This window comes from Pelodiscus sinensis, chromosome 30 (genome assembly GCF_049634645.1).
Source record: "Pelodiscus sinensis isolate JC-2024 chromosome 30, ASM4963464v1, whole genome shotgun sequence".
Classification (NCBI taxonomy): domain Eukaryota; kingdom Metazoa; phylum Chordata; order Testudines; family Trionychidae; genus Pelodiscus; species Pelodiscus sinensis.
Window position 1 is genome coordinate 6415809 of NC_134740.1, and position 13373 is coordinate 6429181.

General features: G+C 56.4%; 1 protein-coding gene and 1 non-coding gene across 2 annotated transcripts; one reads left to right on the forward strand and one right to left on the reverse strand.

The window, feature by feature from the left end:
- The first annotated feature begins 682 nt into the window (after positions 1-682).
- LOC142821239 (olfactory receptor 10A7-like) lies at positions 683-1654 on the forward strand. The gene has a single exon (XM_075912085.1). It carries the CDS (start codon positions 683-685, stop codon positions 1652-1654), a length of 972 nt encoding a protein of 323 aa, XP_075768200.1.
- A 4028-nt stretch (positions 1655-5682) lies between these two features.
- LOC142821408 (U1 spliceosomal RNA) lies at positions 5683-5846 on the reverse strand. The gene has a single exon (XR_012898182.1). It is a non-coding gene; the product is annotated as a U1 spliceosomal RNA (small nuclear RNA).
- Between the last annotated feature and the right edge of the window lie 7527 nt (positions 5847-13373).

Consider the following 13373-nt stretch of genomic DNA (forward strand, 5'->3'; position numbering starts at 1 on the left):
ACAAGAAGGGGTCTATTGGGTGTAGCGTGATAGTTGGGGAAGAGGGAAACTCTATCGGCCCACAGAGATGTGCCTGACTGGTGCGCAGGGCTTGGGAACCCACCTGCTTTTATGCTGGCTCCAATACAAGTCCCTCTGTCTGCACTTCAGACTGTGCCCTGCTGCTTTCTGCCTAAAGGAGCAGAACCAGGCGCCAGGCCAAAGGGAAACCCCTCACACGTCCCTTACATGTCCCAGGCCCATTTGCTTGGTTGGTTTCCTACTCGAGCTCCCTGTGAAATATCCCCTCCTGGTCCCAGCTCCCAGTGAAACGGCCCCTCCCTCGTTCTGCTTTTAGCTACCAGGCAGCGACGGGTGTGACTGTCTGGACAAGCGTCTGTTGCATCTCTCAGGGTGTCTGTATCCCCTGTCCAAGCCAAGCGCTGCAGGGTCTGAGTGCCTGGCGCTGTCTCTCTAGACACTCCCGGGGTGGGGAGACATGGTCTGTTTCACCCGTCCTCTCTCAGATACTGAACCTGTCCCTGGGGTCCAGAGTTGGTGATTCCCTTCTCTGCCCTCCATGCCCCACTCGGCTGCTGTGCCAGGGCCGGAAGAGGGAAGCAATGAAGACAAGTCTCCCATATTGCAATTAATATTAGTTATTGCTCACAGTGACCCTGTTTCTGTCCCACAGACACACCCCATGGCAAGCCAGGGACAAGGAAATCAAACGTCCCTCACAGAATTCATCCTCCTGGGATTCGGGGACCTTCCTGGTCTGCAGGTTCCTCTCTTCTTGCTCTTTCTCGTGATCTACCTGGTGACCATGGCTGGGAACAGCCTAATCATTGTGCTGTTTGTGGCCGATCAGCACCTTCACACCCCCATGTACTTCTTCCTGTGCAACTTGTCCTGCTTGGAGATCTGCTACAGCTCCACCCTCCTGCCCCGGCTCCTGGCTGGGCTCCTGGCTGGGGACTGGACAATTTCTGTCACTGGGTGTCTCACACAATATTATTTCTTCGGTGGTCTGGCAGCCTCAGAATGCCTCCTCCTATCCGTGATGTCCTACGACCGGTATCTAGCCATATGCAACCCGCTGCACTACACAGCCCGGATGAGTAGCAGGTCTTGCCTCCAGCTTGCCGGGGGATCATGGATAGGTGGCTTCCTTGCTTGTAGTATAACCACAGTGCCATTGTCCCAGTTAACCTTCTGTGGCCCTAATGGTATCAACCATTTCTTTTGTGATCTTATTCCCCTTGTAAAACTCTCCTGCAATCATCCTCTGCTGATGGACACGTTGGCGTTCTCAGCTTGCTTGGTTTTCGCACTTGTCCCCTTCCTGCTCACCTTGGCGTCTTACATCTGCATCATCAGCACCATCCTCAGAATCCGCTCCAGCACCGGGAGGCAAAAGGCCTTTTCCACCTGCTCCTCCCACCTCATCGTGGTGAGTGTTTACTATGGAACTATCCTGATTGCCTACATGTTCCCGACCACGGACAGCCTGAGCGATTTCAAGAAAGTTCTCTCGGTCTCTTACACCGTCCTGACTCCCCTGGTCAATCCACTCATCTACGCCCTGAGAAACAGGGAGGTCCAGGAGGCCCCGTGCAAAGCTTGCAGGCAATTAAGTGTTCCAAGATTTTGTCCCATTGGGTTGCTTAGGTGACAATGGAATAGCTGTAGCGTGGGTGGGGTTGGGGCCAGAATCAAAGCCTACCAAATAGTAGCTTCCATTTCCACTCGCTTCTCTGACCTGCTTGCCCTGAGCTTGCACAGTCACAGGCCTGGGAGCAACGGGAGTGCAGGGACCTTTTCAAAACCATTGCTCCATGATATTTAGGACTAGTGGCCGATGGCCCCAGGGACGTACCAATGGGCTACATTTTGCTACACAAAATAAGAAGAGCTGGGTAGATTGAGCCCAGAGAGAGGTGCAGGGGTCGGTCGCATGCTCTGTGCTTCGGGCCGGCTCTGCACCACGAGGCAACCCAGCAGGGTGCCCTTGACTGGCCCAAGAAGACAGTTACCAGGGTGGCCAACCCTTTCCAGACAAAGAGCCACAATAGCAGTGGAGACAGCGTGAAGAGCTGGGACAAAGTTATGGAGAAAAAAAAAATCGCCACGCTGGGGGAAAGTAGTGGATGGTACATGTGTCCCAGGGCAGGCACGGCTTCTCTCTCTCTCTCTCTCTCTCTCTCTCTCTCTCTTTTGTTAACAACTTTTCCCCTGGCCTTTTTTTTCGGGGGGGGGGGGAAGGAAGGGGAGCTCAATGACTGCCCTGGCTCTTCATACTGTCACCACTGCTAATGTACCTCACAAAAAATGCACTGGGAAGGGTTGAGAGGTGAAAGCTCGGGGAGAGAATCTGGATGCATGAGGAAGTAGAGAAGAGGATGCTGGCTCAGGGGGCCCCAGGCTGGACAGTGCTGGGGTCAGGGGGAGGGCTGGGTTTGTGTGCAAGCCACAGGCTGATAGCTGTGAGGGTGCAGGAGTTTGGGCTGGGGTGCATGAGGGGCTCAGGGCAGGGAGGCTGGGACACAGATTTGCAGTGTGTGGATGGTGCAGGAGTGTTGTGGCAGAAGACTGAGGATGTGGGGGTGCAGGAGTTTGGGGATGTAAGAAGCTCATGACAGGGTGTTCCAGTGTATGATAGGCTCAGGTTTGGGGTGAAGAGGGGTGGAGGAGCATTATGATGCTGCAGCCAGATGGAGGCTTGGCCCCAATTGGGGGCTTGTTGACCAGGATTCATTTTTAAATAAAATACTATGTCAAACACAAAATGTTTCAGCATTGTCTTTATTTATGAGAGGGGCAGGGAACCTGTTTTGACTTAGGGGTCACTGACCCACAGAAAAGACAGTAGAGGTCACACAAGTGAAATGCAAAAAACCAATCCCCTCCAACCCCCCCCCCCCCAAGCCTCACTAACTGTGCTGGTGGGGACAGGGGACAGGGTCCTAGGGCAGGGTGCTGGGGCTGGGTACTCGTGGGGGTGTCTGGTCAAGAGGGGGGGACAGAGACAGCAGGGGCCAGTACCTGGGGACCCTGGGTCTCAGGAAGCATACTAGCTGCTCTTCCCTTCCCCTTCCCCTCCATCAGATATCCCCCCCCACTCTAACTCAATCCCCCTTCCCTTTGCCAGAGCCAGGCACTCCCCCCCAATCCAATCCCCCTTCCCTTTCCCAGAATCAGGCACACACCCCCATTCAATCCCCATTCCCTTCCCCAGAGCCAGTCCTTATCCCAACCCCCCAAAGCCAGACACCTACGCCCTTTATACCAAGCCGCCCCTAACCTAATTCTCAGGTCCAGGAGCTGCCACCACCACTACAGTTGTACCTCTCCCTCCAGGCACTGGGGCACATGCCCTGAGCAGCCGGTGCGATGACTGGCCGGCACACCATGGGCACTGCCCAAACCTCCCTTCCCTCCCCTTCCCCAGTCAGACACCTCCCCTCCCCCACTAACGTTATGCCTAGGTCCTGGACACACCACTGGTGCTGGCACCACCGCCGTACCCAGAGCTGCTGCCGCTGCCTACACTTAGTAGCCAGGGGCAGGGGCAGCCTGGCCCGTCAGGATACTGAATGGACCGTAATATCCACAGTAAATCTTCTAATACTGTGGTCACCAACCCATCATTGGAGATCGACTGGTCGATTGGGAGAGCTCAACCAGTCGATCGCGAGGCATTCAGGGGCCTCACTCCAATTTCCCCCCAACCCCCAAGAAGCCCCACTACCTATCTCCAGTGACAATGGAGGTAGTGGCAGCTTCCTGAGGTGTGGACAGAAGTCCGGCATCAGTGCGCCGCCACGTTTGGGGGTTCTGGAAGTCACAGTGGCTGCTCACCCTCCCCCAGGTCTGTGGCATCTTGGAAACTGGTGTGCTATGGAATGGTGGGGGGAGTCCCCAGAGGAGGCGTGCACTGGGGCTTTCCCTCCTCTACAGGTGGAAGAGGGCAATCATCTGTGGAGGAGGCACATGCCAGGGCTTTCCCTTCTCTGCATTGGGGAGGGCGAGGGTAGAGGAGTCCCAGGAGGTGGCAGGTGCAGGGGAAGAATGGCCGTTCTTGTGAAAGAACCCACAGGGGATCCACACACCCGCCTGCTCTTGCACAAGAAGATTTACAGTATGGCATCAGAAGACAGGGCTTCTTGCGCAAGAGCTACGCTCTTTTCTAACAAGTGTGGATGCATTGTAAGGGTTTCTTGCACAAAAAAGCCCTATGGGTAAAATGGACATCAGAGCTTTGTTGCACAAGTGAGCATCCACACTGTCATGCGCAAAAGCACATAGCCATGTGGACGTGTTCTTTTGCAAGATTTCTTGTGCCGGAACTATTGTGCAAGATGTTCTTGTGCGAGAACACACCAGTGTAGACATAGCCCAAGAGTTTTTCCAGGATTCCGGAGATATCCCCAAAAAAATTTCCACATCCATGGATGCGTTTGTTTTTCCACTTTTTTTAGAGGAAGAGCAAACATGCTCTTTTGGCAAGCCCTATATTCCTCGTTCCACTTCCAAAAGAAGGGGTTTCTTCTGACCTTTGGTCCCATCCAGACAGGCCAAATATTGGAAAAGCCTCTTCCTACGGAAGAATTGAAAAGAAAAGTGTCAGTGTAGTGTGTATAGGGGCTGGGGATTGCAAGTGATGGAAAGGAGGAGAATAGAAAGGGTGGAGCTTCAAGGAAGGGGTAGGGTCTTGGGGGAAGGATGGGGTGGTAAATCTTGGCCTGTTCTGACATTTAAAAAGTTATGTTGGGTGTAAAAAGGCTGGAGACCACTGTTCAAATATAAAAAAATCTATAACACCAAAATTCAAAACGCTTCCGAATAAATCCGAGCCGGCCAAGGCTGTGTGCGTATGTGTGTGTGGCCGGGCATGGGACGCAGCACTGGCACTGCCTTGGTTTCTTTGGTGCCAAAAGGAATGATGTCATGGTTGACATCAACTGAATGGACGTGCAGTGGGTGATGGTGCATGACAGCAATGCATAGGCCTGCTTTGTGCAACGGTGGAATTGGTGATGAAGTCGCTGGAGTCTTGACCAGCAAGTAGAGAGTTCTCAGTGCTTGGATGAGTTCTGTTATGGTCTGTCCTTGTGGGTGTGTGGTTTTCCATAACTGACAATAAATAACAGTGCCCCAGTATGGTGTAATCGTGATAAAGTCGGCCATTCTCAACGCATGTTCCGGGCCTATTCCGATTGCCAGTCTGCCCCTGGTCGCAGGTAAATACTGTAGCGTGGGGACCCGCCTGTGCCTAGTCTAACAGACCAGATCCGGATGTGGGCCAGTGTTTGACCACCCCTCTGCTTTCCCAAAAGCCAAACTGGTCCCAAAGGTGAGTCGGGGTTCAATCAGAACTTCCCAGGGAGAAGGAGTGACACGTGGCTTTGGTCAGACCATTCTCCTACCCGACAAGGGAGAAATAAAGAGACCGAAACCAGCAAAAAGCCCAACCCAGTGGGGGTGAGGGTGGTGGTGGGGGGGGGGGGGAAATTACACGAAACACTGAACACAACTTCGAAAGCAGCAAAGACATAAGCCGAAATAACAGTCCCGCTTCACCTGCTGTACTGTAATTACTTTTTAAAGAACACAACCCATCTCTACAGCATAAGCAAGAATCGCAGCTCGTATTAGTCTGTGCTTGCAAACAAAAATCAACTTTTTTCCCCCCACTAGAACCGGGAGAAAGCGCGCACGCAGTCTCCCACTATCACAAATTACGCAGTCGAGTTTCCATTAACCGAGGAAACCGCAGAGATCAGCGCACCTGTTGTGCAACGGATGGGCCTCCCCCTAGTAAAACCACCTTCCTGATTGTGGTATTTCCCCTGCCAGGTAAGTATAAGAGCCCGTCCCCCAAACCCCGCCCGCCCTCGAGCGCCCCGAACTCTCACATCACAAGGCAGAGGGCGGGAACTAGCCCTCTTCGCGGGTTGACACGTTATTGCTTGTGTCACAAGAGGGGCGCAGAGGCGGAGCCTTGTCTCGCTGGGAGGGGATCGGGAGCGTTCACGGGTCTCTGAGCCGGGCCATTCTCATGGACATGTCAGGCCGGCTGGGCCCAGAGCCAGGCAGATACACGGGAGCTTTGTGAGTAACAACCCCGGGTAAAGGCACCGAAGAGTCACAGCCAGGGCCCCGCCCCCCGTGTGACCAATGGCCCAGTCCCCAGTGTCTCCGCACTGCTGAAAACCCGGTTCCCCCTATTGGTGCAGACCCGGCGCTGCCCTGTCACTGTGTGTCCGGCGCAGCACTAGGGGGCGCTGTCTGCAGCTGTCAGCGAGCGGAGCTGCAGCGAGACCTGATTCCAGACCGTGTCTGCCGAGATGGTGACTCGGCTCGGGAGGGAGGGGGTGGAGTTTCTGTCCCAGTCCTCGTTACTGCTTTCACAGCACATCTGCCCCGTCCACTCCAGCCCCATCCCTGCAGGCTGCCTCATACAGTTCCAGGCAGCGTCATCACTGTCCCCAGTATCCCCAAAGACGGTGCAGCTCAGGGTGAGGGTCTCTCCGGGCTTCACCGCCCCCGGGCCGGACTGGACCAGTTACACCTTAGAGAGGACACCTGGGAAAAGAGAAAACAAGCCAAGACAATATTAACCCGCGAACCAATCCAGGGCTCTGTTCCTAGTTCCCCTCTGCCCCACGGACACTCACAGCGGGGGGCGGCGAGCAGGGCGAGGAAAAGCAGCAGAGGTTCCATTCTCGGTCTCAGGCACTGAGGGAAAGTCAGCGGGCAGGGCCGGGCAGGTCTGTCCCTGGGCAGGGAATGAGGCGCCTAGAACCAGGGGCTGGTATTTAACCAGGAGCCGGGCAGGGTTTTGCATGCCAGTTCCCTGTGGGGTATAAGAGATGTGAGGCTCTCGGCGTTCAGGCGGGTTCCCGAGGAGGATTTAGGAGCTCGCAGAGGGAGATCTCAGTACTGGAGGTGTCACTGAAGGCGTCCGCTAGACACTGGGAAGATGAGAATATCCAGCTCCTAGGCCAGAGTCCATGCACAATGCCCTCCCCAGCTGTGTCTTGGGATCCAGTGTGGACCCTGCAGAGGGAGTAAGAAGACACAGCACAGGTCTGTGAGAAGGGCTAACAGCCCTTCCCCTCCCCCCCCAGCCGGGACTGGACCAGCTGAACTTGGAAAAACACAGCTGAGGGGGGTGATTTTTTTCAAAGATATTGATCCAGATGTGAATTACATCCGACAGCAGCTGTTCGAGTGATTCTATTGCTCCATTACCGTAATCTCTAGTGTGCTTGCTCTCACAGTGCTCTTGTGAGGGAGGAAGGGGCTCTCAGCCCCACTTCACACCAGGTTCCCCACGGGACAGATTTACACAGGTGCCTCAGGACACAGAGCGGTACCTGAGGGCTGTGCCAAAGAGCCTGAGCGATGGAGGCCGCTAACTCCCACTGCCGGTCCATGGAAATGAACCGTCTGCTCCTTCCATGTGTGAAATCCGCCAGGGCCAGGCTGTCAGCGGTTTGCAGATCCCTGCAGACACAGACAGATGCCGAGTGAGGGTCACGAAAGGAACGTGCAGCTCCCAGGTAAATCACTGGGCGTCAGACGCCTGGACACTTTTGAAAAGCCCGCCGGCCCCTCTCTGCCTCGGCGGACACCGCTAAAGATCGGGCTCTGCGGTCACACGGGGAGGCCGCGACGGATCAGGGAAGCGAATCCCGGTGTGTGAGCCCCAGGCTGGAGCCCTTAGCTCCTGTCCCTCAAATACTCACTGGCTGGCGGAAAAGGCGGGCCGGGGGGGAAGGGCAGGGATTCCTCATTGGCACCGAGACAGGGAATAGGAGTGAATAGCTCGGTGCCTACTGGGTCTGTTCGCTGGGACCCCGCGAGCTGCTATTTACACAGGGCGGCCCGAGTGACACATGGCACCGCCCAGCCTGTCTGTCTCCAGCGCAGTGAGTCCGAGACCTGCCCATCCCCCTCCGTCCCCAGACACTTCCAGCGTCACCGCCTTCTCCTCTGTGTCTTCTCTCGTCTCCTTTCCTGCTCGGGGGTGTCCGCTCCACCGGCCCAGAGGGACTTGGCTGCGAACAGGGGAAGTGGCTGAGCAGCGAAAGGGTTAAAGCCCCGCGGCAGGTTTTTATTCTCCTAGAGGCGTCTTCTCAGTGACCAGCGCCCGGTTCTTCGTGTCTCTGCTGCCCTCGGCTGGCGACCGCGGGTTCTGCAGCCTGGGTTTTTGCCTGAGCTTCAATAGGTTTCATGACACTGTGTCTGGCACAGTAATAGCGGGCGGTGTCCTCGGGCTTCAGGCCGGTCATTTGCAGGTGCAGCAGGTTGTTGGAGTTCTCCCTGGAGATGGTGAATCGGCCTTTCACCGCATCAAGGTAGTATATAGTACCCCCGCCGCTGCTAATATAAGCGACCCACTCCAGCCCCTTCCCAGGAGCCTGCCGGACCCAGTTCATATCGTAGCTGCTGAAGGTGAAGCCGGAGGCTTTGCAGGAGAGGCGCAGAGAGTCTCCGGGCTTCTTCACATCCCCTCCGGACTCCACCAAGTTGATCTGAGACCGGGCACCTGGGAACGAAGACGGGACACAAACGTTAGTATCAAAATGTCAAAAACAAAATCTCCGTCCGTCTCTCCAGTGTATTTAGCTAGAAACTACCTGGCAAAGCTGCCACCACGCAAACTAAATAGACCCAAAATTTCATTTCCCCTGTCGCTGGGTGGGAGAGCTGGCTGGTAACTGAACAGACACCGGGGCTGCAGGGTCTCTCTCCGGGTGCAGGCTAGGGAGGGAGAGAGACCGATTTAAGCAGGCAGCGGTCACCGCCATTTGCATATTCCCCTCCTTCTCAGTGACATAACCGCCTTCTGTTAACGAGCCGAGTCACTGCCAGGGAGTCTCCGGCAGAAGGAGTCTCCTTCCCCCTCCCTGTGTGTTTGTGCAGCGCCTGGCACAGCGCGGGGGGCGGGTCCCAACGGGGCTCACATAGAGCTGGGGAGATAAGAAGAAATGACGTCACTTAGCTCATCCTTCATTTCTAGGGGTTGCCTGGGAATCGGCTGTGGGGAAGGGAAATAATTTAATTGGCGTTAGTGGCTTTGGCTGACTCGGTGCGAGGGAGAATCCGTGTCTGGTGTGAGTCTGGTGTGAGCCCGGAGGTGCGCACATTGCTCAGATTCGGTGGGAATTGTCACTCCAGGCTTGGGGGCCCAAATCGCTCAATGCGATTTTTGCTCTTTTACGCCCCTTGGGACTGGCGAGCCCCAGTTCGCACCGTGTCTGTAACTCCCCCACCCCCTCCCGATCCCGTTCGCGCTGCGCTCAGTGCCCCTCAATCCCGACATCCAGCCCTCTGTTCCCCCAACCCCGATAGCGCCCCTCACTCCTGAGCCGCAGGAGGCAAGAGGCCATTGCAGGAGGATCCCCTGGGGCCCGAACAATTTCTAAGGTGAAAACTGGGAGCCCAGTTCTGATCTCTCCTGACTGGCTGCGGACAGACTGGAGCGGGGCTCTTGGCTCTAGCGGCCTCCCAGCCCGGCTGCTCTGTGGTTAATTCCCTGCCCTTAGGAAGCGACCAAGGCTCCCACCTGAGCTCAAGCCCAAACCCTGAGACTACGCGCCTCACACTCCCGCTGATCCGTTTTTGCTGCGCTTCTCCCTCCCTCCGAACCTGCCAAACCCCAGGCAAGGCCAAATATCTCCTGGGGAACGAGCCAGAACGTACCTGTCCGGATGCCCCGAACCGGCAGATTCCTAAGCGCGTGTTGTTGCAATGACGGGGGACAGGGACATGCGGTTACTTCTCCGCACAGGAAGCAAAGGCGGTGCCCGGAGCGGGATTTGAACCCACGGCTCGTTTTGGAGACCAGAACACCCAATGAGGGGACAGACAGGCCCTGGAGTGGGCCGCTTTGTTAGACCGCTCGGCCGCTGATGTGGTCCTGTCCCCTCCACGAAACGAGTCACGGGGGGAGCAAATGGAGCTGGGGGCGTGTTGCTCTTCTGCTCCCGCTGCTGCCAGTGGGTGCTGGGGGAGGGGTTCTGCTGCGGATGCCGGGCCAATCCTCTAGCTACCCGGCGAGCAAGGATTCGGGCTGCTGGCCGGCCCCTTCCCTATCCTGCCAGGGCACTGTGGGCATGTGCCCTTGTGACCCCCACACATCGCCCCCTGCACACACCAGCCACCCCAGCTCCCAGGGGGCGGGGCCCTTCTCACCGAGAGCTGCTGCACAGCGGGGCCGCGCTGCAACATTCTCCCCTTCCCCTTCCCCCACCACCAGCCTTTACACCCACCCTCATTGTCAGCTATTGGGCCCCGCATTCACCGCTGGTGGGCGGGCAGCTGGCGAGCAGGGATCCAGCCAGTAGCAGGAGCCCCCAGCCCTTATGGGGGGCAATAGAAAATCAGGGACAATTCGCCTTGTGTATGTGAATATACAGAATCCAGGACTCTCCGTTTCGCAATGGGGCATTGGGGAACCTTGAGCATGGAAGAGAGACCAGGAGAAAAGCAGGGCAGCCCCGCTCAAGACAGCCCAGCGTCTCTGGGGTCTCTGTCAATCAGCAGCAGCGTCGGGCACCCACTCGCTCTAGTGTGTGCGGCACAGAGTACGGAGGGGACCCCTAAAGTGTGACTAGCAGGGGGAGATGTGGGCACGGCCGGACAAGTAAAGGTACACAGGACTGTTGGGGTTATCTCTGAAAAGGGTCAAGTCTCCCTCCAGCATGCCTGATGGTCGCTGATCTCGGGTGCATTTCCCCGACCCACTCCCGCTCATTCCCCGGAGCTTGGCATACCCAGTCCTTCCAGTGATCGCTTAAGGTGGTGGGAGAGGCTTGATAAGAGAGACGGTGAAAATCTCCAGCCCTTCCGGACTCCCCCAGATGGTCCTGGGACCGGGCACCAGCAATGGAAGAAACACAGAGATCGCTGCAGCCCGGGATCACACGGAGATTGATAGGACGGGGGGGGGGGGGGGGGCTCCCCCTGTCTTCAGGAAAACAATGGACAAAAAAGTTCTTTCATGTCACTGAGTTTCGCTTTAGCCCATTTGAGGCAAGGTAGAAGGGGCTTCATTGTCACAAGGCGGGCGGACGGACCCTGCTAGTGCTAAGCCCGTAGAGGGAATATGGCTACGGGATGAAGCTGATACGCTGTGAAGACCAGAGGAAAAAAGGAATCTCTTGCTTTTATGCCAGGGAAGTGATTTGTTTTTGTGGGAGGTGTGATGTAGTGGGGGGTGCTGTCCAATCGGCCATTCTCTGGTCTCTATGCTTGGGCTGAGGGCGGCCCCTACTGGCCTGCATCTGTAAGCACTGACCAGTGGGGGTCGCCCTGAGGCCCCTCAGGTCATTTAGTCCATGGCCCAACCGGTTCTCACCTGTCCAGGGAAGGAATCTGAAGAAGGGGCAGTTCTGGGCTAGGATGACACGAAGAGAAGAGACTAAGCTGAGTACTGAGGGGTCAGGGGCCTGTGGGGTGTAAGGGGTCTAAGGCTGCCTGGCCCTGACTCCTGTAACCACATCAGTCTACGCTGTGCTGTATCCTGGAAAAGCAATAAACTCCCTCTATTCTACTGGCTGGCAGGGTCTCATCTTGCTGCGGACAGGGGTGCAGGATCCGGGTGCTCCCCGACCCGCTTTCACAGCAGGTTTGAAAGCCCCCAGGCAGTGAGGCGGGCTGGACCCATAGAGCTTGAAGGGCCTTGAATAACAAGAGCAGTCTGTGTGAGGCGAGTAGCGCTGTTCTATCCAGGGGGTGTGTTCAGGAAACGAAAGAGTTAACCCGTGTTTTCCATCCTGACCAACCTTCGCTGTCCTGCGCTCCAGGCAGGTCTGCTTTGCGCGTGTCTCTGCTGCCCCCGTGCGGCAGACGCGGGAAGTTCTGCAGCTCTGGTTTGCGTAGGAGCAGCCGCAGGGTTCGCGTCAGTGTGTGTCGGCAACAGTAATAGCGGGCGGTGTCCTGGGCTTCAGGCCGGTCATTTGCAGGGACAGCAGGTTGTTGGAGTTGTCCTTGGATATGGTGAATCGGCCTTTGACGGCATCCAAATAGTCTATAGTACCCTCACCATCGCTGATAAAAGCAACCCACTCCAGCCCCTTCCCCGTAGCCTGCCGGACCCAGTTCATATTGTAGCTGCTGAAGGTGAAGCCGGAGGCTTTGCAGGAGAGGCGCAGAGAGTCTCCGGGCTTCTTCACATCCCCTCCGGACTCCACCAGCTGCACCTGGGACCGGGCACCTGCGAACAAAGACGCGATAGGAACATTAGTATCAAAATATCAAATACAAAATCTCAGTCCGCCTTTCCAGCGTGTTTGGCTAGATTCCCTAGAAGATACCGGGCAAAGCTGTCTATTCACGAAAACTAAAATTTTCCCAAAATTTCATTTTCCCAGTTGCAGGGGACAGAGCTGGCTGGGAACTGCACAAACACCGGGGCTGCGGGATGTCTCGCTGGGTGCAGCCTTGGGAGAGAGAGTCGCCTATTTAAGCAGTCACCGATCACCGCCATTTGCATATTCCCCTCCTTATCAGAAACACAACCGCCTTCCCTTAACGAGCCAAGTCACTGCCATGGAGTCTCCGGCAGAAAGAGTCTCCTTCCCCCTCCCTGTGTGTTTGTGCAGCGCCTGGCACAGCGCAGGGGCCAGTACCCCCGCATAAACACAAATGTATGGCCAGCGCCCGCACTAGGCACCAGCAAATCAAGCAGGTGCTTGGGGCGGCACATTTCCAGGAAAGCAGCCGCCCCCGGCAATGCTCGGCCCCGCCCCGCCGATTTTCCTGGGACTGAATTTCCAACTTTTCCCCATCAACACGTCCATGTAAAACTCCATATTCTGGTGCTTCAGAGGCATCCCAATGGTCTGACAGAGAAAAGTTTGTTGGTTTTTGTGACGGCGCGTTGGGGGTTCCCCATCTCCTGCACCCCGAAATGGCACAAACAGACTGCACCAGCCGGTGGAATAGAGGAAGTTTATTCCCTCTCCAGGATACAGCACAGCACAGATGGAATCTGGTCACAGAGCTGGGCTAGGATGCCTCAGCCCCCCTTGAGATGGGGGAGACTGGGCCCCTAAACTCCAGCCCCTTCCCCTAGGCTCCCCTCCATGCTCCCAGACAGTAACTAACTAAATTCCCTTCCAGCCCTGCCCCCCAGCCAGGGCAGCATCCACCTTCCTTTGTTCCTCTCCATGGGGGGGTGTCTGGCCACTGGTTCAACAAGTTTGGCATTACCTTTGCATAGTGAGGTTTTCCCTGCTGGGTCTTGCTCCAGACAGCAGGGGTCACCACAGCCCAGCAAGTGCCCCCACTACGTCACAGTTTTGTTGCCTCGGGCATAGTCAAGGATCCGGAGTCGTTTTTGCCCGTCCAGCTGGATGACTTCAGGGTTGGGGGCGGAG